Raw genomic sequence first — 27,074 nt, 5'->3', positions numbered from 1 at the left:
AATTTAATTCATGAAACAAATGTGATCAAAAGAGAATGTTAACTTGTGAAATTATTAAGTGTTCAATAATTGTGTAGTATAAAGCATTCAATAAATAAAATGCAATAAATAAAATAGCAGGCTACATGCTTACCGGGCGGTGAGCCAAAAGGACAAGCAGGTTTTGTCTTGGTTAGTTGAATCTGGTTGACTTGGTTGTTGCACAATGATGCTCCTGTCGGATTTGACAAGTCAAAGTCGTCTTTTCTTTGGGGCGGTGACAGACGTCACAGAGCCCCATGAGAGACTGTCAGTCCTGCTGTGCTGCCATGCACCGTGTAGCCTACTTCAAATGAACTCAAATAAACGCCATGTGCATATACATGACAGTGGTGGCAGGACACATACATTCTGAAAAAAGCTTTAAAAAAAATGTTGCCGTCTTTCTCTCGCTCTCTCACTCTCTCTCTCTCTCTCTCTCTCTCTCTCTCTCTCTCTCTCTCTCTCTCTGCTCTTTCTATCTCTCTTTCTTTCTTTCTTTCTCTCTCTCTCTCTCTCTCTCTTTCTTTCTCTCTCTCTCTCTCTCTCTCTCTCTCTCTCTCTCTCGCTCTTGCTCTCTTTCTCTCTCGTGCACTGGTGTCCCCTTGTGTTAAAGTCAGCTAATAAGTGATGTTGGTTACAAGTGTCATAAATGACATGTCAACCCATCCTTGCTACTACATTTGTCTCAATCATGTCATCTTGTCATATTATCATGTCAGATTGACTTCCTATTGCTCATATGTTCTAGCAAAAACAAAACTTACGATAAAAATGGTAGTAACTCCAATTTTGGGGGAAAAAGTCATTCACTCAAGAGATCGAGATATTACAAACATCACAAGGGGCCATGTTTTTCAAGGAACTGCCACAAATAGTTGTCCCCTCAGTCTTGCTTTCCTCTTTTAATCAACCCCAAACATCTAATAATGCCGCTCGCTTATAATGGTTTAATTGGCTGTCAATGCTTCAGGACAATTGTTAAACCTCCTGTCGATTTTCTCTGAAGAGGCAGACAGTCTCAGAGGCCTCTGAGTTGGTGGAGGCCCATTTTCATATGACGTGTACTCGCATGCTGAACATGTAATTAACAAGAGAGCAAAGAATAAGATTTTCCTGGTTTGTGCTAGATATCCACTGAAGATATAGAAATAACTTTGTGATCCAGTTTTCAAGGACACGAAACAGAGTCACCAGCGATTAAATATAATTGAACCGTATGGAAAATAGACGTATGTTGGGTAATGACCTAGAAACGATGATCATGGGACACTATTGGGGGCATCCCTTCCAGAATAGAGTCTGTGGAGGAAACCTGTCTTTTCTGTTTTTCAGATGGAGTTTACAATAAATGCAGTTCTATATTAAAGTTGTACATAAGACCCTGTACCAAAAGTACATTGACCCAATAATGCAAGTAATGAGTTACATACTACAGAAGTTTAAAAATGTGTTAATGGTACAATGGTTATGGATAAAAAAAGCCCATTTGATAAAAACAATAATATAGGATATGGTATTTCTCCATATTCTTTCCCCTCCATATATCTATCCCAATAGGCTACTCCATGCCAAAGAGTGCAACGCATCAACAGCAAAATCTCTCTTTTTGCTTCACAGTCAATCAGCTCAAAGACTTTGTGTCTCATTGTGGTTGCTATGCGCTGTATGTAAGATTTACATCATAACATGAAAAAGAAAAGACATTAATGAATGGTGAATATACATAAATGTCCTGGACCACTGAGAGCTATGGCTGAGCCTAGAACAACGTCATCTAAAACGTCCCAAATCCGATACAATGTAATGTAAATCCAATTAAATGTTTCTCCCATGGGCCTGGGACAAGTGACCGCCCCCCGCCCGCTTCTCTGGAAATGTCCAGTGTCTCTTTTACAGTAAGGTGTCGTCCAGAACAAGAGAGAAGAGAGACCCCTCACACCCAAACAGGACACAGGAAGGGAGCACTTGGACAGACACATGGAGTAGATTAGAATACGAACCAGGAATACAGTACACATACCATGTCTGAGATAAGATAAACGGGGCTGGATCTGGAGGAATCGTAAAAGAACACTGATTATATATTTAGCCTGGCTCTTTCCACAGGGGGCTGTGATTTTTTCATGTTACCTAATTAAAAACACTTAATAATGCTGCTGCTTTATCTGGTCTTCAATTTCAGTTCTATTAAGGTTGCTCCCTTTAGGCTTTGCCTTTGCGCTCACAAATATCTAGGTCACATGGAGGTCTGGAAGTTGGAGATACATGTGTAAGGTGTGGTGCTGTGGTGCACACACATAGCCTAAATCTTTATTTGGGAAACTGTGGTTTTATTTTCAACTCTCTGTTGCATCGAATGTGAGCAAAATGTATATTCATATGTATAACCAACTCAAGTGTGGTGTTACTGTGTCAATGAATTCATTATGATGTATTTTTGAAATGATTGAGATTCTGTTTATTTACAACTTGAAAACTTGATATGCAAATATGATATGTATGAGGTCATGTGTAAAAAAGAGGGTAAAAGACCTATTATCTGTCACCATGAACCTCTGCTTATGATTTTGGAGACATTGAAATGAGCTGTAGGTAATTGGCAATGTATATGATTACTGGTGCATATTTTCCCTTCAATAAGCACTGGGCTTAAAAACATTTTCTCATGTTATGACTTAAGGATACTGATTATGATTGACGGAATACTATGTCCTTGAGTGAGGCTTTAATTTTCTTTGACTTGATTGCAGTTGATCCCAAAGGAGCAATTTTCTCTGTCAAAGGCAACACGCTTGCCACCGATCCCATTCAGCGCTGCAAAATATAACAAAACGATGGTAATTATCACAAACCACATCCACATAACCCAAATCCAATGTATCAGTATAAGATTATGATTTAGATTATTACAATGCACTTAGTTACCCAAGATGACTATAACTATAACCATTATACTTTATGCTAACTATACTATTACTAACCATTGTAACATTTCTGATCTGAACATATAATCTGATTTTCTGAATCAATATGTATGCTAAGAAGTAAAAATATATAATTTTGGAAATTATAATTGACTTTCTTAATAATACAACCACAATTTTAATATGCACACACAGTTGGATTGAGATGATGAAATCATTAAGAATGTCAAAGCCACCAAAGCCAGACAGTGGTGGTGCTAAAATGCAACAGAAATGAGACCAACAGTGAAGAAGCCTGCTCAACACATTAAAGCTCAGTTATGCATGCGACAAGTTCCACTTTTGAACGGAAAAAACAAAAATAATTTTAAAAGACGTTTACCTGCATGGTTACCCGTTAGACCACTCGTTGATGTCGGTAAGGTATAGAGACGCATTGTTAGTATGATACAGGACTTGTGGTTCCTTGTCAAGGCCAAGTCTGTTCCATACCAAGTGTCAAGTCAGACAGCATACAAGATGTTTGTTTGCATGAGCGTATCATGCTGCAGAATGATTCGCTGTGTGTGTATTCGGCCGCCTTACCATAAGTGTTCAGTGCGGTTGCAGCAGGTAGATGTTGACACAGGTATAACTCTTGACTGATGTCTCTTGACTCTCTTCGTGATCTGCCATGCCCATTTAGGATGCGCCCTAGGCTGATCCTGAACAGTGCCAGGGGACCAGGGAACAGGAGGTGGAGGTGGAGGAGGAGGAGGAAGAGGAGGGGGAGGAGGAGAGGTGGGGGAGGAGGATAGGTGGAGGAGAGGTGGAGGAGGAAGAGGAGGGGGAGGTGGAGGAGAGGTGGAGGAGGAGGAGGTGGAGGTGGAGGAGGAGGAGGAAGAGGAGGGGGAGGAGGAAAGGTGGGGGAGGAGGAGAGGTGGAGGAGAGGTGGAGGAGGAAGTGTAGGTGGAGAGGTGGAGATGGAGGAGGAGGTGGAGTTGCTCAGTAGAGGTGATGAGTGGAGGTGGGTTGAGGCGGTGCAAAGGTGTATTATTGCTCCTGTTCTCTAAACTCTCTCTGGAGGAGGAGCAGGAGGAGGAGAAGGGGGGAGGTAGTGGGGGAGGTGGTGAGTGCAAGGAGCGGTGGAGGAGGTGGGGGTGGGGAGGTTAAGGTGTGTGTCACTGTTCCTGTTCTCTATATTAATCTCTCTGCAAGTAGCGCTCCACAGAGACAAAATGGTCTAACCTAGGGGTCTACAACCTACAAAGAACTGCTCAAAGTTTTAAACGGATGAAAGATTCAGCTGCCTTTTGCTGTGAAATGAGAACATGTGTTATTTGCTATCAGTCAAGCTCTACACTGTTTTTTATTTAAACTTGATGGAAATACCACTACAAATCAAATGAAAAATCTAGTATGGGTCCTTCCATGGCCAAACGGTAGGGCACTCGTCTACCATGCGGCCATTTATCGGCACTTCCCCGTATCTCTCTCCCCGCTCGCTTCCTGTCACCACCTTCGCTGTCCTATCATGATTTTAAAAAAATTAAAAAAGACCAAAAAAATAAATCAAACAAGAAAAAAAGCATAGCAGACGAGTGCCCCACCGTTAGGCCAAGGCAGGGACTTTTTTGTCATTTTAAATCCATATCCAATGCCCACAACCATCACAGCCATGGCATGCACTTTGCCACAGGTAAGTGTACCTCTATACCAGTGTGCCCAGATCTTCAAAGGGGCTCACCAATGACATAGCTGGGTATGGGACTTATAATGGCGCTGTTCTCACCCTAGAATAGCAATAGCCTTCTGTTTCTATTTTTTCAAATGATTTTAGAAAGTGTGATACTGTATGGTGTACACACATGGTATGGCATTCTGACTGTTCAGTTAAAAGCCAAGCTGGGGTGTCTGGTTAAAACTGCACTGAAGATTGTTGGCCACTAAGATCAGGGATATATGTAGTCCTTCTACGGAAAGTCAGTGCTCAGGGAGGCACTGAAGATTATAGAGGATCCCACACACATTCTGCACCATGAGTTTAGACTGCTTCCCTCAAGCCCAAGACAAATTTCCCCTCCGGGGACAATAAAGTACACACACTCTCTCTCTCTCTCTCTCTCTCTCTCTCTCTCTAGAAGAGCTCATAATTCGTATGGGTGTGTTGGATACTTAATGGTTCAAAGTAGTGGACAAATACTTGTCCATTAGAGTCCATTACACTTGTAATTTTATTGCTCACACAATCAGTGGCAGAACAATTGCACACATGGCCCCTGGGCAGTACGCCGATAGGGCCCCTCTGTGGCCTGCCAAGGTCGAGATAGGGCCCCCACCATCAATAAGGGAGGTGCCCTTGGAACCAGGAGCAAAAGCCCCACTCGCCCCTCCAATAGCTCTACCCTGCTCACAGCGCTGCAGTCATTCAGACCTTATTTAGGTACATCACCTTGGCATAACAAGAAATGTATCTAGATCTAAATGTATGTGTGTGTATGTGTACACACGTGTGTGCGCGCAAGTTCGTGTGTGTGTGTGCATGTGTGCGTGTGTGTGTTAAACGTGTGAGCCACAATCCCTTTTCTGTTAAAAGGTGAATTAATTTAATGTAATGCAACAGCATATAATTAATAATTAACATTGCTTAGTTACACTCCTTTGTAAAATGAGTCTACATCCCGTGGTATAGAATTACATATAGCATATAGGACTATTGTATTCACAAGAGACCTGGCCTACAGTACGTATGTGTAAAACCTCACATCTTGAATGAAATGGCAGTACTTAGGCTCTATACCCACAGGAACCGTCTTTGAAAGGGACAGCTGTACCTTTATAATGCATGGCTCCAGGGCCACCGACGGGGGAGGACAAAGTGGTCAGTTGTCCTGAGCCCAAGTTGGGTGGGGGGCTCAGAATTGAGTCCTCATTGCATTGTATGTATAGGGTGGGGGGCTGTCAGACTACTTTGTCCCAGACCTGGCCAAAGCTATCAGCAGCCCTGCATGACTCTACAAAGTTAGAATCGTTGAGTCTACAGCTCTGCACAAAGCAGAGCACATCTGCCCCCGTGTGGAGACTAATGGTAAAACTCACTCATAATTAAAAGGGCCATGGAATATGAACATTCGGGCCCTGCCGTAGCCAACAGGTGTTCCTGTACTGACATCCATCATGTGAAGTCTGTATGGTACAGTAAAAGCCACACACATGGGCCCTGCCATGGCCAACCGGTAGGGCACTCGTCTACCATGCGGCTGACCCGGGTTTGATTCCCGGCCCGGGTCCTTTGCCGACCCCTTCCCGTCTCTCTCCCCATTCGCTTCCTGTCCACCTCTCACACTGTCCTGTCGAATAAAGTCGAAAAAGACCAAAAATAATCTTTTTTAAAAAGGAATATGAACATTCGGTAGCCTATGCAGTAATCAGGGTCACTGACTGCTTTGACTGGGCCAGGAGGAGCCAAACACTTTGAAAGGCCCCACTCTCAATAAATACAATGTAATAGCACTTCACTCCCTGAGCAGAGGACAACAGACTCGTTTGGCCCAGGACAGCATCAAATGAAAGGGCACCCTTTCAACACCTACAACTTAATGGGGTCCCAATTCTGTGGGGCCACTTTCCCTGGGCTTTATATATAACTGCCCGTTTGTCCCGCCCCTCGCTGTCACCGGGCCTGGGGGTAATGTAAGGTAAATTGTCACGTTATTATGAAATCCCATGCTGGGAAAAAATATTAGAACTGCAGGGATTTAACAGTTTAATTTTGACTCCATGCCCATTTTCCCTGCTTCTACAGAGCACGGGGATGTAAAGAACAAGTTGAAACAAGTCAGGCTAATGAATTTAATAACAATGAATCTAATGAATTTAATAACAAGTCATTACATTTAATCTTTAGCAAATCCAATGCTGAAATGCAGTGACGACAAAACAGTTCATGCCTGGGTCATGTGGTCTTCTGTTTGACATCTAAATTACAGGCTAACCAAAAAAAACAAAAAACGTTGCTGGTCCTGCCATAGGACTGTCGTAAATTTAACTAGGCCTACACAGGGTATGCTTCAGTGTTAGGAGATAAGACCACTTGGGAACGTAAATTGGGGCCTTCAGAAACACTCTGACCTGGGGCGATGTTCTTGTACTGACATCCATCGTGTGGAGCTTGTATGGTACAGTAAAAGCCACACACATGTGACCCTGCCGTGGCCTAACGGTAGGGCACATGTCTGATATGCGGCCGACCCGGGTTTGATTCCCGGCCCGGGTTGTTTGCCGACCCTTCCCCGTCTCTCTCCCCACTCGCTTCCTGTCACCACCTTCACTGTACTATTGCAAAAAAGGAAAAAGAAAAAAAGCCACACACATGTAGACAGCGTTGCATGTAGACAGTGTTGGAAGAGCCCAGGACAAAGTCATCTAACTCCTCCATGTACGCCAAAATAAATATAGCAAAATAAGTACTATCATCCAGGGTTCTGGACACAAAAACGCTACAATCCTGGAAATAAGATACTGCAGTGGCGTTGGCTTTCACGTTGCCTGCAGTTATCAGCGCCCAAGATAGATGAGTGCTGCTCCACGCCACCATGGCCTGTAGCCTTGCAGTTATTGCCAGATTTCCATGACCGACTGTCTTGTGTTGCATGCCATTCAGATGAGTAGTAGCTGTCATGAATCAGCCTGCAGTGCTGCTCCACAGATCGTTGAGAGGACATGCATGAGTGTACAGGATCGCACAGGTGTGCAGGCAGGAGGAATGAATGACAGACTCGCCATGGCAGGTAGCCTAATCTGGATACTAAACAAATATTTGTGCGTAGTTGTAAAGCGCATGGTTGTCAGAGTAACAATATTTTCTTTTCTTTTTTCAAAAGTGAAGGTTGACGAGAGGTGGGTGGCTGTGTCCTTACTACAGTTTAAATATAGAATTGGCACACCGGTAAACACAATCCAGAACGCATGAAGAAGAGTGGTGGCAGAACTAAAGCAACAAACCTCATGTACAAGAGACTTGCACAAGGGCCATTGGGACAGTGTCTGTTGCCTATATGGGAAAACAGCCAGAGAAAACCAGTGGAGTTCACTCACTCGGAGTGTACATGGTGCATAGCTTGTGGTGACTTCCTTCCTCTATACCTTCAGCCAAGTAATTGGACTGACACACTGTAGTGGAGTCGAGTGGATAACCTCATGATCTGGTAAGCATCCAATGGCATCCCACCTCTGTAGCATACCATACATTCATACATTCATGCATTCATGCAACATGCATAACCAACATTCATGCAACATTCATGCAACATTCTCTTGGCATACCGTGCACCATATGGTTTGCTGGTCAAGGATCAACATTACAGCAAAACAAGGGTGGGCAACAATACTTTACTGTTGTTACCATGCATATAATGTCTATACTATGTTTACTATAGTTTATGCCCGCTGCTGGCCATTCATGTCAAATAATGATAATGGCAAAAACTAATCCAAGTTAATTTCGTTTTCAGATATGCTTAATTTAATATCAAAATGGCCAATATACTCCCAGAGGTCAAAATGAAACAGCAAACAAGAAACAGCAATAAATCCCTCTTGTTCTTTAACACTGGCCTCTCTCTGAGTTAAAAAAAAGTGCAGCCCCAAGAATCTTGTTGGTTAGCAACAAGTTTGCTCTTCTTTTTTCACACAGTCATGATATAAGAGGTGGTGTGGTGGTTGTAGTGAGGAGTGAGGAGTGTGGAGTGGGTAGTGGTGACTGGCGGTAAATGGTGGAGGGGTGGGGTGCCCTGCATTGTAGCAGTGAGTGAGCCCAACGGTTTTCTTAGCCCAAAAGAATAGGCTCGATTGAAAGGGGTAGTCGGGCGAGCGGGGGCCTTTTTGGCGCAAACATCTAGCCGGTAATGTATTCATCCCTATTGTGTCAAACCAATGCAGCGTGCAATAATAGGAGTGGGGGATGAAGAAAGAAGGAGGAGGAGGTGGAGGAGAAAGGGAATGGGAGGGAGGGAGGAAGGGAGGTGTGGAGTAAGGGGGTGGGGGGTTTGAGGAGAGCAAAGCTTCTGCAAAAATCTAGACCAGTCACTACCCATAAGCCTGTCAAAGACCTGACACACACACACACAGCGTCAGGCTCTCTCTCAGACAGACCCTCAGACTGAGACCTCAGAGTTATGCAGTGTGTCGGCGAGAGAGAGAGAGAGAGAGAGAGAGAGAGAGAGAGAGAGAGAGAGAGAGAGAGAGAGAGAGAGAGAGAGAGAGAGGGGACGAGAAGGATGTGGCGAGCTGAGAGTGTTGTGAGCGCTGATGAAGCTGGCTGTCTTTGGCTGCGTGTGGCTTTCCCCTGTTGACTGTCTGCGTGACTTTTGTCTCATCCAACACAGGTGCCTGCACGTGCGCGAGTGTGCGCGAGTGTGTGCGTGGGCGTGTGTGTGTGTGTGTGTGTGTGTGTGTATGTATGAATGTGTGCTTGTCATCAGTACATGAATGTGAAAGCTGAAGTGGGGCCAGAGTTCTGCAGGAGACTGGTAAGACAACACACATGCCGTAAACCACACCCCTCTGTTTTACATGTCTATTGTCTATGTATAATTACATAATGCATCATAATGTATTCTTGGCATTGTCTTGTGTCAGTTGTATTAGGACAGTTATTATGTGTTCACTGCAGATGTCTTATTTGGGGCAGAGTTCTGGGACAGCCCCAGTATTGATAGCTGTGAGCTTAGATGCACTTCAGAAACAGAAATCTTACATGTTGAAAATGTTTGCGATGTAACGAAAAAACTTTCAGTCAGTTGTGCTTCAGTGACTGCAGTGAGAAAATCCTGTAAGCAGCACACGTTCAAGTGTGTTAATCTTTATTGGTAATACAGTGAGGAATTTCACCGAGTTAGCCTACGTGTAATGCAGATTATTTGTACAAATGTTGTTGCTGTACTTCAACCTACAGGACTACAGTAAATAATGCTGCTCGCTGCTGAAGTACTGCTGATGCTGAGACGTGAAGGCTTGAAGGCTCAACATTAACCGCAACCAGAAGTTTCCAGAGGAACATTACTGTTTTTGGTAAGTGAATATGTATGTGATTACAGTGAAATTAATATTATAACAGATAACATATGCAATGTAAGCCTACGTTTTTTTGTATTTTTGGCAAAAAAATATGTAAATCTTTCTAGACAACATGAAGTCAATACTGTAACTTGGATGCTGTGGCTATATTCTTTTATAGTATTGCTTTTTGAGAAGTAATACTGTTTTTTTCCTTGTCTTATTTTACATGGATTGATTTTGCTAATTAAATCAATAATCATATTAGGCCTATTAAATACAATAGTCATGTATTGTTATGAATGTTACTTCAGCCACAACCATGCGTATGTGTGTATCTTCATGTATGCATGGCATGTACGCATGTGATGTGCACACAGTGCATGCACATGTTTAATTGTTTACCAATTGCTGTCAGAGCTCTGGCACAAAAGATAAGCCTGAAAAATGACACTTTTATTTTTTTCTCTTGCTTCACCACACACATCTCTGTCTTGCACCACATCCTGTAAAGACGCTGTACTATCACTTGTATACACTCTCAATATAACGAAAGTCTTTTATTAACTATGAACCAACATAAAGTTGACATGAAGACAAAGCACTATTTGTTCTGACTTTGTACTTTGAACTTGTCTGACGGTGTCAAATCACAATAGGTTAGCAGTGTAGGCAGTTTTGTATTGAAAGCAAATACTGTATAGTGGACACGGATGTGTGATGTCTTTCTTTGTGTGAACAAACTAGAAGTTAATACCAGACCAGGTGCTGGTGCTTTCACTGCTACATTTATATGTATAAGGCAGCCTAAACTACCGGCAGCCATGACCTACATGGTTAGCGAGTGTGTCTTTGAATCAAATGGTTGCTGTTTCGAATCCCACCAGTCAAAGTAGGGTAATTGTTTTGTCTCCCTGCACCCTCATCCATGGCAGAATTGCCCTTGAATAAGGGACCTAACCTAACACTGTTCCAGGGACTGTAACCAACACCCTGTACGTAACTCCATAAGACACAGAGTTATAAATGTGCTGTTACCAGACTGGAAATGACCAAGTCGTAGTGCATCACTAAAGGCCTTGTGTTATGTCATAGTGGTGTAGTACTATGGTAGTTAACTTTTTAATGACTGTTACAGCATTCTCCTGGTGGAACAGCGTGCATTATGGGGCTATGATAGAAGTGAAACCCCAACTGGGAAACCCCGACTCCCATTGTCATTGTGACACAGCACTCCACAGTACACAAGTGCACACTGCACACTGAAATTGCATTTATACCCAATGGCGCCACAAGGGAGCAGTGCGTCTGGACTGTACCATGCCCAGGGTGGTCGAACCGGCAACCTTTGGGCTACAAGCCTGATGCCCTAACCGCTTACCCATGACTGCCCATGTCATCCTCTCTAAGTGTAATGTAATGTCATGTATTTCAGGGCCACCGCACAGCGTCGTAGCAAATGGTGTGGAGGAGGTCGGAGTGTGGACTATGGGCTAGGATGTGCGTCCTGGCCCTGGGCCTGCTCCTGCTGCTGTTGCCAGGAGGCCAGTGCTTCCTGCCCAACTTCTGGTCCAGCGTGCTGACGCTGTCCTGGGACTCCTACACCCACCAGTACATGACGGAGCAGGCCATCCTCAACGTCACCATGGAGACTCTGGAGAGCCTGATGATGGCACAGCAGCAACACTCAGCCAATGAGAAGGATGTAAGTCCCAGCAACACTCAGCCAATGAGAAGGATGTAAAACTGTTCAAAAAATCAGACATACTTGGATCGAACCAATAAAAGACAGAAGTTCAGTTTTAAGCAGCACTCCAAACTTTTAGTTTCCAAGCCAAGGTCCTTTGTCTGTTCTGGTCTGAGGATGGGGAACCGAGGAGTGACATCGCTAGGACTATCATAATCAGAGCAGTTTCAGTGTCTGGGAGTCATGCGACCATAAACCTCATCACAGTTCATAACCTTATCATATCCCTCTTCATATTTTCAAGAGAGATGTGGTCTACAAATCTACTTCCAGTTTCAAGACATAGTTCCCTGAACAACAGACGGGAACAGATACTCTTTCTCCTTTTTTTTTTTTTTTAGCTCAATTTCAATCATATATACTGTATGTAATAAATCATCCATCTTGACTCAAAGAAATTCTTTTATCAGTTTACCTAAGACCTTGTTTTAGCTTAACCCGTTAAGACACAGCGTTACAAATTTGCTGTTACCAGAATGGCAATTACCAAATTGTAGAGTATTACTAAAGACCCTGTGTTATGTCATAGTATTGTAGTACCATGGTAGTTAACTTTTCAATGACTATTACAGCGTGCCACTGGCGGTACGGCGTGCATTAAGGGGCTACTAGGAAAACACAGTTTCATTAGTCACGTTGAGGTGAATTAGGCTTATGCAAACTAAGACCTACTGCATGAGGTCTGAGATAAATAGTCGTGCAAAAATGTAATCGCATCAATTGCGTTTGGTCATGGATGTCAGTTTGGTCAAAGGTGTCTGCTAAAAGTAATGTAATGTAATGTGTCTCTCTCACATCACAGGTGGGACTGGGCCGAGGCTTCTGGCATGCCGTGGGCGAAGTGGTCCACTGCAACGTGGAGATGGACTTTGGCGAGTACACCAGGCTAGACCCCGTGTACCACTTTGACGCGGAGCGCGTGGACAACGCCATGGAGATGCTGCGGGAGTTCTGGAGTCAGGCAGTGCTGCTGGCCAAGGTGGAGGACTACCAGGGCGCTCGCAAGTCTCTCGGACAACTCTTCCACTCACTACAGGTGAGGCACAACTTTTACACTCACTACAGGTGAGGCACAACTCTTCCACTCACTACAGGTGAAGCAGCAGGCTGCATTTCCCATCCAGTGCATTACATTACATTACATTACATTTAGCAGAGGCTTTACTAGCCTCTTACGGCAGATAGGGTCGCAAGTCTCTCGGTCTCGGACAACTCTTCCTCTCACTACAGGTGAAGCAGCAGGCTGCATTCCCATTCAGTGCATTACATTATATTTAGCAGATGCTTTTATCCAAAGTGAATTACAAGGAGATCATACATTGCAAGTATGCAGTGTGGGGTGAATAGAGAGCACAGCAGTGAACAAGTAAAGCAGAGCAAAACAGGGGCCCAGAAGTGTCTTGGCGATTCTTCTACTCACTACAGGTGAGGCCCTTTAGTCTTTTTGAGTCTTTTTAATGATTAATCAGTTGGGAGTTTGACAGGAAAACAGTGGGAGAGAAATACTGTACGGACGGGTTTGGAAATGACCCAGGCCTGATTGGTACCTTGATCCCCTAGGGGCACAGGTGGGAAACCTTTTTCATTCGAAGGGCCACTTCAAATTCCTCCAAGGGCCATAAAAGACCTCAGAGGGCCGTACCATGAACACAAACCAGGATTTCCCCTTTAGGCCTATATTCGAGGCAGCCACCTTTAAAACAGACCCCACATTCTCTGGGTCCCCTGAATATAACCTAAATGTATTGAAAATGTCATTTCTAAGATTCCTTTACAAAATATGTCATATTTGATGTGAATCTGCATAACATTAAAATTAAGTCGGGGGCCGGATAAAACGACCTCATGGGCCGTCGGCCCTCGAGACATAGGTCCCCGCCCGCCCTAGGGCATGCAAGCCCATATGTGGGGGGCACGCTGCACCTCAGCACCCCCAGCTCCTAAGTCTTGTGCATTATTTGTATCATTCCTTTACCTCCCCTTTCTTCTACTTGCACTTCAATATTTGACCTTCCGACTTTTGATACTCTTACCTTTGTGCCTTTCTGATCTTTGCGGCCTTATCATCTCGATTCATGATGAAGCATGTTGAAGTCTGGTTTCCACTCACAATGGTGTCCATTAAAGTAGAGTACAGTAGGTCCACAAATTAAAAAGAACATTGAGGAAAAGCCACACTCCTGACTACAGGATTTTTAAAATTTAGTGGGTTAGTATGACACACAGACAGACGTTTTGACCAACGTCATCTTTCAGCGTCTTACCACAATTAAAACTCTGAGATGTTTTCCTTGTAACAGCTTTGGCTTAACTCAGTAGCTTATCTATGGACAACTGATTAAGTAGCCTAGCTATCGCAGCTGTAATGTTGTGGAACATGACAGGAAGTAGAGGTAGGCCACCACCAGACTAACTGACTCAGAGCTGCTTGGATGGAATTTGTGGTAGGGTTTTTACTTTCAGAATTGACACCTCTGACTTTAGAATAGGTCAGGGAAATAAAGCAGAGACTGGAAAGTGTAGCTAGCCTATGTGCTCTACAAAGACAAAGTGCAGTAACTACACCAACATTGAAACTGAGAAAAGGGCCTTCAAAGACTTGGCATTAGGTTGGATATTGTAGTTACTGCAAATTTGAGACCAATATCTCTGAAGCAGGACACATTTGGACCATAAGGTTTTGTCACACGATAAAGGAGGTGTAAGACCATTTCACTCTTAAGTTAATTTTACTGCACTTCTCCTATGCGTGGCAGTTTATTATTGTTCAATCTTAATGTTTGGGAATGACTCACGGCTCATAAACCCATGACCCGGGTTTGATTCTGGCCAGAGGACATTTCCCAATCCTCCCCATCGCTCTCTCCTACCCAATTCCTGTTACGATTTCACACTGTCCTATCAAGTAAAAGGCATGAAAACCCCTAAGAATAATTAAAAAACCATAAAAGTTAATGTTTCAATGCAATTGTGTGTAGGATTTCTACAGCCATAGTAACTGGGTGGAAATGGGCCAGAAGGACATCTACCATCATCTGCTGGACCCCAGAGCCCCCGCCATACCCACAGCCTCAGGTCAGACACCTCTCCTCTGGGCACACACCTTACATGGCCATTTGAAAGTGAGGAGTGCACATCCACAAAACCAGTAATCCAAGTGCCAGACAATGATATACTACATAGTGTGAGAGAGTGATCTACAGGTAAAAAAATACTTCATTATAAACAGCAACGCTTGTTAATGAACTGTGGGATCTTCCTCTTTCTTAAATAATGAAGTATACATTTTTTGGAACTTACACCCAATTGTGCAGACCACTCTTTCACACTCACATGTTACAATAGATGGATGGATGGATGGATGGATGGATGGATGGATGGATGGATGGATGGATGGATGGATGGATGGATTGATTGATTGTTTGAATGTTTGATCAATCATAAACTACATACTGTAAGTACAGAATTTGGGGAAAGTCATGGGCACATCCACCAATGTAAAAACAATGTCATACACTCAATGTGAATTCTTTTTCTTCTGTTGCCTCGTAGAGGAGCTTGCTACGTGTGCAGAATGTGATGTTCGGCCGTTACTACCTGTACCGGCGTTCATGCAACCTGCGTTCATGCAACCAGTGTACACCTGTGAGGATAACATCCTGAAAGTCATGCTCAACCCAAAGGCCCCGCTACTAACCACGGGCTACTTCAGCGAATATCCCAACAAACCACCAGGTACTGTAGGACATATTGCAATATTTAAAAATTGAATATATGTTATTATGATATCAAGAATTGAAACAATAGATAATTGAAATACTTCATGAAATACTCCTTTGATGAATTCTGGTATACTACGTTGTTTATTAACATCTACTTGTCTGTTTCTCTAATAAAGTTCACTACACCAGTAGTACCTTAAAAGTTGCCAGCTCTCCCTTGGCCCTTTAATGCCTTTGGGGCCCCAAGCCGTTGCTAGTGTTGCCCATTGTCTAGCTCTGGTTGTTGTGTGTGTCATGCAGCAAGTATGTACTAACTACTAACTGTGCAGTGACTCTTTCTCTGAAGGCAAGTGCTGCCAGGAGGGGCGTCCTGAACAGCAGTCAACTGGTTTCAGAAGTTGTAGTGTTTTGGTAGCCAGAGAAAACACAATGTTGATACCTATTGGCACCCGATACTGCTCATTATACTCATACTCGTACTCGTCAAGCACTTGCCGATACCAGGAACGATACTGCTATTACACAAAGCAATGCAAAATCTTGTCACGTTCTGTGGACTTGAAAGCAGCATGGAAAAAAAGTGCCACCTCATACATTTACTAACATTTAAATCTACATGGAAATGGACAATAAAAATATCACAGGTGGAAAAAAACAAGGCCATGCATTTATTTTCATTGTATTTTGGTGGTAAAAGGTTTCGGTATCGGTATTCGGTATCGGCAAGTACACACATTAATGTACTCGTACTTGTATCGGTTTTTTTAAAAAGTGGTATCGGTGCATCCCTAGTACGGTATGTCCTAACTGTGCAGTGACTCTCTCTGAAGGCAAGTGCAGCCACGGGGGCGTCCTGGACAGCAGTCGTCACGAGGGGGCTCAGGGGGGCATCAACAAGGACAGCACATCCCCCTTCTTCTCCCCGCACCACTACTTACACGCCCAGGCCGCCAAGCTGGCTACCACGGCAACCGTCACCGTGCTGCAGGATCTCCGGAACGCAGTGGGGAACAAGACCTTCCTAAGGTCAGAGGTCAAAGACCTGATCTTTGTTGTTGTTTGTTTGTTGTCGTTTGTTGCATTTCTACATTGATGTTCTGTTCTTGTTAGAGTAGAGAAGAGATACTTCATTGAGCCCGAATGAAATTGAGGTGTCTTGCAGCATATACACACAAAACTCATTGCACATTCCTACGTTGATGACATTCTATTCTCTAGGCTATTGTTTGTGATTTAGCTCAAGTTCAGAGTTCAGAGAGCTCAGCCTGTTGCCCTGGACTACAATTATTCCAGTTCCCGCAATTGAAGTGTTTGGAGACCATGTTTGCTACCACCACTACTATCTACTGCTACTACTATTACTACTACTATTTACTAGTAGTACTGCTGCGTTTAATGTCATTACTACTACTACTATTCCTACTACTATTAATTAGTGTTGTAATTAAATTATTACTACATCAGTATTATGAATTTTCATTACGTTTACTACTACTATATTTACTACTACTGCTATGACTACTACTACTACTACTACTACTACTACTACTACTACTACTACTAGGACTACTATTTATTACTTTTACCACCACTACTACCATTGCTACTATTTACTATTACAGTACTACTACTACTACTACTACTATTACCATTGTTTTTCCACCACCATCACAACCACTACTACTACTACTGCTGCTGTATGACATGCCACTGTTTTGACTGGTATGATTTTGATTTCGGATCAATAATAAAACTGTGCAGACTCTTCAGCGTGAAGCAGCTCCCAGCCCTGGTGTTCGTGATCGACACCACGGGCAGCATGTGGGATGAGATCTCGGCGGTGCGCAGGAGGGCGGACTCCATCATCCTGGCCCGCAAACAGGAGTCCACCTACGCCCTGCCCGGCACCTTCCTCCTCGTGCCCTTCCACGACCCCCGTACGTGCCCCTCTTCTACTGCCGTCACTCTGGCATGTCTATACTCACAGTGATGTATATATATGGACAGCGGGCCTCTACTGTAGTCCATTCAACTGTTTTGAAGCATCTATACACAGTAAAAAAATCTTTGCTCGCATGTAGTGTTAATTCAACTGGAGTGTTGAACTAAAATGTAGAGAATTGAATTGTACAGTGTTGTTAATGCAAATATGACTTTGCAATTCTAATTCAACACTCAAAAAGTTGAATTTTACACCAAAATTAAATGTGACCATATAGTCTAAGAATAGTGTTGAATTAACTCTGCATGTCTTTTACTGTGCAAGCTGTACAGCTTCACTGTAAATTATAATTGCTAGACCTACCTGCAAATATTGAGTAATTTCAGCCTCTATTTCTTGCACACACACACACACACGCACGCACGCACGCACACACACACACACACACACACACACACACACACACACACACACACACACACACACACACACACACACACACACACACACACACACACACACACACACACACACACACACAGGACACTCAAAAGAGTTTTGTTGACTTTTTTTGGAAAGAGACAAAGTCTAGTTGCCCACGATGGTACTCGTTTTAATATGATGAATTGGATGAATGAACATCTTCACACTCACATGATGGCTGTTGTGTATGTCATCTCAGAGGTGGGTCCAGTGTACGAGACAGATGACCCTGACCAGTTCCTGCGTTACTTGGAAGACCTCACAGCTCTGGGAGGAGGAGACGAGCCAGAGATGTGCTTCACTGCTATACAGGTAACCACGGAAACCATATGTAAACAATATAGCCATGCAACAGATGTAGCATATTGAAAACGCGCTAGGATGGAGCATATTTTTGTGTGGAAAGATTCTAATTCATTCAGTTTATCTAAGACTTGAATATCATCTTGATTCAGTTGTTAGCAATTAGATAAGCAGAAACTGGGTGGAATTAGTCCATTTGGGGGGCATTGGCAGGTTTTTGATGAGGTCAAGGGGGAGTTTGTTTGAAAAAGTTGAGAACCACTGCTTTAATGTTGGCTGACTGTGGATTTAACCCATGACAAACATCATGAACAAAATGATATTGTGTCTGTCAGAAGAGTAAGTATGAAGACAGCTGAGGTCAATTCATTTATATGTGTGTGTGTGTGTGTGTGTGTGTGTGTGTGTGTGTGTGTGTGTGTGTGTGTGTGTGTGTGTGTGTGTGTGTGTGCGTGTGCGTGTGCATGCGTGCGTGTGTGCTTTCCAGCTGGCGCTCACCAACAGTCCGCCTTTGTCTGACATCTTCGTCTTCACTGATGCCTCAGCTAAGGACCGCCATCTTTACAACTCTGTGAAGGCGCTGACACTGGAGAAACAGAGCAAGGTACAGCACAGCCCTGCCACTAAGCAACACACTCATATTCATATGTATGACTAATCTATGCAGATCCATTGGACATTTTCATTCTACTTTGTAGCTGGAATTGAGTGGAGGGATTCAGCCTGGTCATCATAGGCGTGCACAGATAGGGACGAGCCCTACTGGACAAAAATGAAAGCTCTTTTTAAAAGCTGTTCTTTAAAAAAATGTTTTACAATATACAGTGGTCTGTGTTGACATGCGGACAACAAACATGTGACAACAATGCCCCGACACAATACAAGTTTGACATGACCCCCAACCTCCCCTCAAGCACCTGCCTCCCAAAATGTGCACGCTACTGATGCCTAGCCTTGCAGTCATCCTTTTAAAAGTTGAGGATATGCTACCAGAAAAAATGCTGCTTCAGCACTTTGAGCAATTGAGCAATACAAAAACAGTTACTATTATTTTACCTCCATTAATCTTTTGTCTTTTATCTCCACAAATCAAACCAATAATCCATGCAAACTAATACTCTGTAATTTTCCAACCTGACAGGTGACATTTCTGTTGACGGAGGACACGAGGAGGAAGTGGGGCAGGAGGAAGAGGAGGGAGACTCTGTCCCCCGACCGCTTCAATCTCTACATCTCGCTGGCCTCGGTCTCCGGAGGCCTGACCGTCTTCACCACCGATAAAGACATCGGGAGTGTTTCAGCCATTGTTCAGGATAGCACAAAGGCTGATAAGGTAATATAAAGGGGACAAGGGCCGACCTGAAGCACAGGCTAGATAATATGGCCGCAGCCTAGGGGCCCCCACTTGCCAGGGGACGCCCAATTGGCCAATGAGGGAATCTCAATATACAGAAATAAATTGCATAAATGTAACTAGATGTGGTATTAATAACTTAGTCTGCTGTGTCAGGTAGAGTTTTAAACCGTATTAATACTCCTCCTGGGTTGGTATTCTGACGCATTCTATATAATTTTGTTCCAAAATGTCCCTTTCGTGGGGGCCTACAGCAACCTGTAGCCCAGGGGCCCCAGGCCTCCTTAATCCGGCCCTAATGGGGGCATGGGCATTCCCCACTGACTTGTATAGTTATACTATACAAGTCAGTGGCATTCCCTTATTATTTCTAAAGGCAGACCTGTTATCACCATTTAAAAAAGTAACATGTTGAGGAGGAAGCGACTGGAGGCGGGATTTCAATATGTACTGCAGTGTGTCTTGTGAACACAATGGCCAATGGGGATTACTTTCTCTTTCATTTATTGTCACAAAGAAAACGCTTGAGATGGAAGTGCCACCTTGTGGCTGATTAGTGTCACCTCATTCGCATGCATGCACATTTACTGTGTGTGTGTGTGTGTGTGTGTGTGTGTGTGTGTGTGTGTGTGTGTGTGTGTGTGTGTGTGTGCGTGTGTGTGTGTGCGTGTGTGTGTGCATGCGTGCGTGCGTGTGTGTGTGTCCAGGTGACCCTGCTTCACGTGGAGAGCCATGCGGACTCCGAGGTGTCCCACTCGTTCCAAGTGGACAGCAGTATGGGGAATGTTACATTGCACTTAGCTGGAGACCTCACCAACTGCACTCTCTACAACCCCAATGGTGATACTCATAACTCAACTTATACATTGATTTACAATATTAGTGTGTACATCTCTCTCTCTCTCTCTCTCTCTCTCTCTCTCTCTCTCTCTCTCTCTCTCTCTCTCTCTCTCTCTCAGTATCTGTGTCTCTCTTTGTGTGTGTGTGTGTGTGTGTACGTGTGAGAATGACAGTGAGAGAGAGAGAAAGAGAGTAAGAGGGGGAGAGAGAAAGAAAGAATGAGAGGGGGAGAAAGTGCTGACATGGCAGGAAGGAAGGACGGAAGGCAGTGCTTTCTATTTCGCGCGCACACACACACACACACACACACACACACACACACACACACACACACACACACACACACACACACACACACACACACACACACACACACACACACACACACACACAGTCAGTTCACAGTTCTTTTCTTTCTTTGCCTTTTTGTTTCTTCTCTCCATCTCTCTCTCTCTCTCTCTCTCTCTCTCTCTCTCTCTCTCTCTCTCTCTCTCTCTCTCTCTCTCTGCTTGGCGTGCCAATGACCCCCTGCATCTCTCTTGTCTTCCGCGGGCCACAGCCTGGAGAGCTTAAAGCCCTCTCCTATCCTACATTTTTTCCTCTTTTTCCTTAAGCAATTTGCTTCACCAGTACCAATTGGCCTACTATTTTTTGTTAAGAATGTGACTGGCAAAGGGGGGCATGCATTGGCGAATCAATGAATGTATGACTAAAAGTAGTTGACAAGATTGTGCATAGAATACATGGTGACTTGTTAAGGACTTGGGAAAAATTAGACTTGGACTTGGACTTGGGCTTGACTTGGTCAAATGTGTCTTAACTTGTCACTTGACTTGGACTTGAAGGAAGGACTTGAGACTTACTTGTGACTTTAGTGACTTGGTCCCATGTCTGGCCTCTACTACTCTTTACTTCTTTCTCTCTCTTTCTCCTCGTTCTCTCATCCTTTCTGATGCGTCCAGGTCATGTCTCTCGTGTCCTTTATTAATTTCTGTCACTTTCTTCTCTTGTCCTCGCCACTCTTCTGCATTCTTTCTGGCAAGGATAGAGTGAGTTTCACTTGCCACATGCATCAAATAACTAAAAAAGGTAAAACATGGAGTGAGATGATGGCATCATGTTAACGTTCTCTTCTTCTTGTCCCCCTCTTGTCTTCCGCAGGCCACAGCCAGCCCCTGCTGGGTCCCCCTGGTCCCCTGGCGGAGCTGGAGAGCCTAAAGGGCCTCTACCGGGTGACACTGCTGGCCCCCATCGCACAGGGCCAGTGGCACGTCACCGCCCAGGCACGGGGAAATGTCACCTTCAGCGTCATCGGTGAGCTCTTCTCTCAATTATTTTATGGGGCACGTTGTTCGGTTATTTAAAATGTTATATGTATGTTGTGTATATGTTTGTGTACAGTAATAAAATATAAATTGTAGTGTTTTGTACTTAAATTATATACAGCACAGTATTATGGTATGGAACACTAAATACTATGTAATAAATAATAATAAAAATAAGTAATAAAAAAGTTATAAAATAAAGTAATAATAAACTGCTGGTGCTACATCCATTGTACATGGAGTTAAATGCACTACCATCTTAATGTATTCCTTCATTTATTTTAATTCTGTTTTCCAGGTGACAGTAGCTTGGACTTCCTCTATTACTTTGCTACCGAGGCCAATGAAACTCATCCTGGATTATCTAGAGTGGAGGGCAGCCCCATAGCAGGTCTGTCTCACAGTCAGCTAACATGTACAAGACTGAGGGGTTCTTGAATAGCAGTGTTCAATTTTTGTTACCTATTTTGTTACCCTATACAGTATACCAGTGGTTCTCAACTGGAACAGTCTTGGGACCCACCATTTTCCACTCTCATTCGGTCGCGACCCAATTTTTTTAGCGTTCAAGTCAATTCAATGCAATTCAATGCAATTCTCAAAATGTAACCAAGACTCGAATGACTGGTTGCACGCTATCTATCTCGCATAAATATTCAGATTGTATCTATGACAACAGATGACACAGAGTTCACTAAACTTTAAAAATAAAAGTTGTAAATTATTGCAGGAAAAGTTGGATTTTTTTTTTTTTAGAATTACGTTTTTTTTATACCAAGGCTCCGCGACCCACCAATGACCCCTCCGCGACCCACTTTTGGGTCGCGACCCACCAGTTGAGAAACACTGCAGTACACCACATATTATTACTGCAGTGTATTTATTCATGTGTAATGGCAATTCTATATATCTAATTCTACATTCAAAGTAAAAAGTCAGCTGAAATGAAATTGTCGTTTTAGAGCAATTGTATAACAATAATAATAATTATAATAATAATGTATTTGTATTGCACAAATTAATACACATCATGTAAGTCTAACTACACAGGTGGCCAATGTAAGCCCACTAAAACACAAGGGATATGCACTTTCCTTCTGGACTTAGTGATAACTTTCAATTAGTTGCAGTTTATTAATGACCTTTTTATGGAGACCAGAGAGTGTTTCGGCTGATACTTTAGCAATGTTTCTAAGATGGAAGTGGGCAGATTTTGTTACTTTACTGATCGACTTTAAAATCTTGTACCTGTTGCCGAAGGTGTTATGTCACCAGGAGGGTGTGGCCTGGCTATCTCACCTACCCATAGAGAGAGAGAGAGAGAGAGACAGTGACAGAAAAAGAGAAAGGGATAGAGAGATAGAAGGACAGAGAAAGAGGTGGGGGGGGGGGGGGGACAGAGAGAGAGAGGGATGGAGATATGGACACAAACAGAGAAAGGGGTCGAAAAAACGCAGATCCTACATCATGACAAGAGCTTAATGTATGCCCCAAAATGCTGTTCTATTATTACATTGCACTTATATACTGTACTAACATGATATATTGGTTACAGTCCGAGGAGCAATGTGGGGTTAGGTGCCTTGCTCAAGGGCACGTGACGTCAGCCATGGATAGAGGTGTAGGGAGGACTGGTAAGGGTGGGATTTGAACTTGCAACCTTCTGATCTCTAACCACTAGGCCATGACTGCTTGTATTATGTCCTCTCCTCCTCCTCCTTCACAGGTCTATCAGTATTCCTAGTGCTGGCCGTGACGGGCCTCTCCCCGGACCAGAGGGCGTCCTTCAGCCACGCACCTCAATCTTTAGCCACAACAATGTCTCTTTGACTCCTGACCCCTAAAGGCCCTGAGCTAGTCGGCACCCCGGTGTGGTGTGAACGTATTAGTGGACTGTATTATACTAATGCCTAAATGAACCCTCTCTTTACATATTGTATCTCCTCCACGTCCTCTACAGGTCTACCAGTATTCCTAGTGCTGGCCGTGACGGGCCTCTCCCCGGCCCAGAGGGCGTCCTTCAGCCACGCGGCGCTGGTGGGCTCTGGGGGGGAGCGCCTGCAGGACGTGGGCCTCAACTCCACCTCCACCTGGTGGTCCACGGAGCAGGAGCTGGTGGGCCGGGTGGAGGCCGTACCCCGCGAGCCCTTCTGCGTGCACCTGTTCGGGCAGGACGCGCTGGGCAGCGCCCTGGAGAGGGTCTCGTCGGAGATGATCCACCCCACCCACGTGCAGATACAGGTGTGTAAACAGTTAGGTACTAAAGTGCAGTATGAGTGAGGCACCTTTAATAGACGGAATTGAAGTCCATCAGTAGCATCAATAGTGTATTACATTGTTGCGCATAGTATATTTATTTGATTTGGAGTGGTAAGTGGTATCCTTGCCTTCAAAAAAGCTCAGGATAAAGGAGATACATTAGTAGCCCGACAGGGCAGACCATTCATTTTGAATTACATATTTTGAAGGAAGTAATTCATATGTTCTGGTAAAAACAGGGGTGCATTTCTCGAAAGCGTAGTTGTGAGCCAGTAAGCAACTTGGGTAGTTGCCAATGGGCAATTGAATAGACCCGTTCAGAGTCGACGTGGTCATGAATGCATGCGCATCGTCGACTCAAACAAACCAGAGATATTGGAAGGATATTACGAGAGACTACACTTTTCTGGGTGGTACTGGACTCTAGGGGGAAGAACGGGTTGCTGCGTTCAAAGCCGTATCTCGACAGCGGGCACTAGGAGAACTGCAGGCATGGGTAAATCGGACAGAGCATGGATGGTTTTGAGCCTGCGGTGCGCACGCAGCCAAATTACGTCATACCTGTTTACAAACTCTAACGGGGTCTATTGCAAACAACAAAGTAGCTAATGTTGCTAGCAACTATGGTTTCAAGAAATGCACCCTAGGCTAGTACAGTAGAGGCATCTCCAAGAAATCAACCACCACCTGCCTCTTTCCTTCGAAGTATGCATCCTTCCTCTCCATCCACTCCTCCTCTCTTAGCAGTCCACTAAGATGTACTAAGATGTCTGTCTGCTCCTGTCACCCAGGTGCTGTCCTCCTCTCGCCTGGTCCCTGGTCATAACTCCAGCGTGGCATTTGAGGTGTGGAACCACGGCCCTGCTCGCAGCTTCTCCCTCTCCGCCGAGGACGACCACGGCTACCTGTCCCCCTCAGGACCCTACAGGTGAGCTGCTTGCATTTACCAGAATCTTCAGACATACTCTATGACAAGTGTTCAATCCCATGGTCAGAAACTGAAAAACCCAAACCACAAATATCACCTAATGAGCAGGGGAAATAAATGAACTGCCATGTAATGATTGTAATGCTTGTAATGATTTGTCATTGCAATGATTTGTAGTAATACTTGTCAAAGGAGTTTAATTGTAAGCAACTGGACTTGGACTTTGGACATCAGACCAAACCCACAAAATCACTAAAAAGAACTATCATGACCTGAACAATCACAGACTTGTCATAAATGGCTGTATCTCTATGGCCACCTCAACAGTTTCAAAAGAAAGTGAATAAAGAAGCACTCATCAGATTTCTTTTTTCGTTTTTAATCGCCTCACATCACAGACGTTTCGGGCTTACACCCTTCTTCAGTGTGAAATGGCGATTTCTTTTGAGATTTGAATTCATTCATAGACGAAGTTAAGCACCCAGTGTAAAATATAAGAAGACAAGGTGTTGAGCGCGCTTCCTGATCTTTTCACCTCAACAGTTTCCACATAGACGAGGGGTCCTCCTTCAGTCGAGAGGTGGTGCTGAAGACGCCCCATAAAGCAGCCGCGGGGGAGGCTGTCACCCTGACCCTGATGGTGAAGGCACGGGACTCCGCAGACTCAAACTACGCCGTGGTCCACCTGACTGTCATCCCACAGGTGAAGGCGCAAGGCTGACAATCCAACAACAGTCAAGCTCTCTTGATTACGTTGCAAATGCATCGCCTCACAGTTGAAAGTTGACTCTTTATGAGAACATTTTGCTACCATAATAGATGATACATAGTCTTTAGGAATAAATTATGACTTGGCCATTGCCATTCTGGTAACAATAACCTTATAACATTAGCCATGTCTTTACACACCATAGTGTGACATGACGGCGCGTATGAACGTACGTGTACGGTGTATTTTAAAACGCAATTTCGTTGTCAAATTTATTTGTCAATGACAATAAAAAGCTCTTGACTCATGACTTGACATCACATCCTTTTTGTGTTTATGACAGGAAAAGGACACGTCCCCTCCCTCCTGCTCGGCGATGCGCGTAGAGGAGTCCTGTCCGCCAGGGGATCCAACAGGAGAGCACTGCATGCTGGGAAACTGGAGCGTGTCTCTGGCCGTGAAGGACCGCGGCCACTCCGGCCTGGCCTCGGTCCAGCTCTCCCAGGGCGACGGAATTCTGATGCTCCTCCATCACCGCCACCACGGCAACCACCAGACCACCACTGGCGGTCACCATGGACACCATGGATGGATGGAGGGCCAGCCTCCACATGAAGCAGTCGGTGCACAGGGACTGGGGAGGGACCGCATGGCGATGGGTGACCCTCCGCTGAGCGTGACGTCGTGGGCCGTGGGGAGGCCCGTGCGGCTGGGGTACGTGTCCACCTGCTGCGCCCCCAGGGCAGAGCTGGTGGTGTGGGACAGGGCGGGCAACAGTCGCCGCTGCCACTTGCTCTCTCCGCGCCAGTCGAGGGAACAGCCGGCCAGGAACAAGGCATCGCAGCGGCATCGCCAAGGGACTCTCTCCTGTCCAGCGGCTCTCAGCCTGGGGGTGCTCCTTCTGTTCAGTCTGCTGGTCGCTGGAGCAGTCTGAGGTTTGAGCTCCAAGTGGTGGAAAATGTTTTGACCAGGTCTACGTCCAGGTCAAGGACTTTTGACTACCGTGACCTAGGTGGATAAGAACCTTCACTGACAGACAATTTCCACAAGGGAGAATCTTCACTGACAGATATTTTCAACTGAGGGTCAAAGTGCCGAAGCACTCTTGACTAGATCAAGATCAAGTTCAAGGTCAATGTGACTATTTTAATCTCTTTTTACTGGTGTATGTGACCACCTGAATGAATCAGAATCTTTACAGACATTTTCCACTGAGGTCAAATGGAGGTCAAATGGACTGTTCTATTGATTGTTTACCCTTATAGGGCGTCTTTTCTTCACTAGCTTGCTAAAAGTGCTACTTAGACATAAGTTTTTCAGGAATTTACTGAATGTTTGTCATACACTGGAAAAAAAACTTCCCCAAACGTTTCATGCTGGGACCCCCTTTGGGACACATTAATATTTCCTCAACCCCATCTCAATGGCTCTGTGTTTTACTGGCTTTTAGCCAAACCACCTCTCCCCTCCCAGACCCCCCAG

The 27,074-nt window shown here is 44.4% G+C and overlaps 1 protein-coding gene across 3 annotated transcripts; it reads left to right on the top strand.

Annotated features, from left to right (window-relative positions):
- Positions 1 to 7,634: 7,634 nt before the first annotated feature.
- On the top strand, positions 7,635 to 26,538 carry vwa7 (von Willebrand factor A domain containing 7). 3 transcript variants are annotated; one of them, XM_063205545.1, is made up of 20 exons: positions 7,635 to 7,714; positions 7,813 to 8,131; positions 9,311 to 9,454; positions 9,880 to 9,995; positions 11,416 to 11,685; positions 12,530 to 12,763; positions 14,706 to 14,802; positions 15,280 to 15,462; positions 16,280 to 16,475; positions 17,211 to 17,386; positions 18,074 to 18,186; positions 18,665 to 18,781; positions 19,319 to 19,510; positions 20,239 to 20,371; positions 21,533 to 21,685; positions 21,995 to 22,087; positions 23,657 to 23,937; positions 24,747 to 24,883; positions 25,427 to 25,586; positions 25,936 to 26,538. In XM_063205545.1, exons 5-20 carry the CDS (start codon positions 11,440 to 11,442, stop codon positions 26,524 to 26,526), a joined length of 3,102 nt encoding a protein of 1,033 aa, XP_063061615.1. In that variant the 5' UTR covers positions 7,635 to 7,714; positions 7,813 to 8,131; positions 9,311 to 9,454; positions 9,880 to 9,995; positions 11,416 to 11,439; the 3' UTR covers positions 26,527 to 26,538. The 3 variants fall into 3 exon arrangements, with proteins under 3 accessions (XP_063061615.1, XP_063061613.1, XP_063061614.1); XM_063205543.1 differs by having other exon boundaries at positions 7,649 to 7,714; positions 7,808 to 8,131; XM_063205544.1 differs by having other exon boundaries at positions 7,694 to 8,131.
- Positions 26,539 to 27,074: the final 536 nt, after the last annotated feature.

This window comes from Engraulis encrasicolus, chromosome 8, assembly GCF_034702125.1.
Source record: "Engraulis encrasicolus isolate BLACKSEA-1 chromosome 8, IST_EnEncr_1.0, whole genome shotgun sequence".
Lineage (NCBI taxonomy): Eukaryota > Metazoa > Chordata > Actinopteri > Clupeiformes > Engraulidae > Engraulis > Engraulis encrasicolus.
This window is presented reverse-complemented; position numbering and strand designations above follow the sequence as displayed.

Excerpts from the sequence above, each read along its gene's own strand:
- vwa7 (XM_063205545.1), top strand. The coding sequence starts at position 11,440 with ATGGTGTGGAGGAGGTCGGAGTGTGGACTATGGGCTAGGATGTGCGTC. Across the intron at positions 22,088-23,656 it reads GGAGGGCAGCCCCATAGCAG|GTCTACCAGTATTCCTAGTG; the intron begins GTCTGTCTCACA and ends CGTCCTCTACAG. Across the intron at positions 24,884-25,426 it reads TCCCCCTCAGGACCCTACAG|TTTCCACATAGACGAGGGGT; the intron begins GTGAGCTGCTTG and ends TCACCTCAACAG.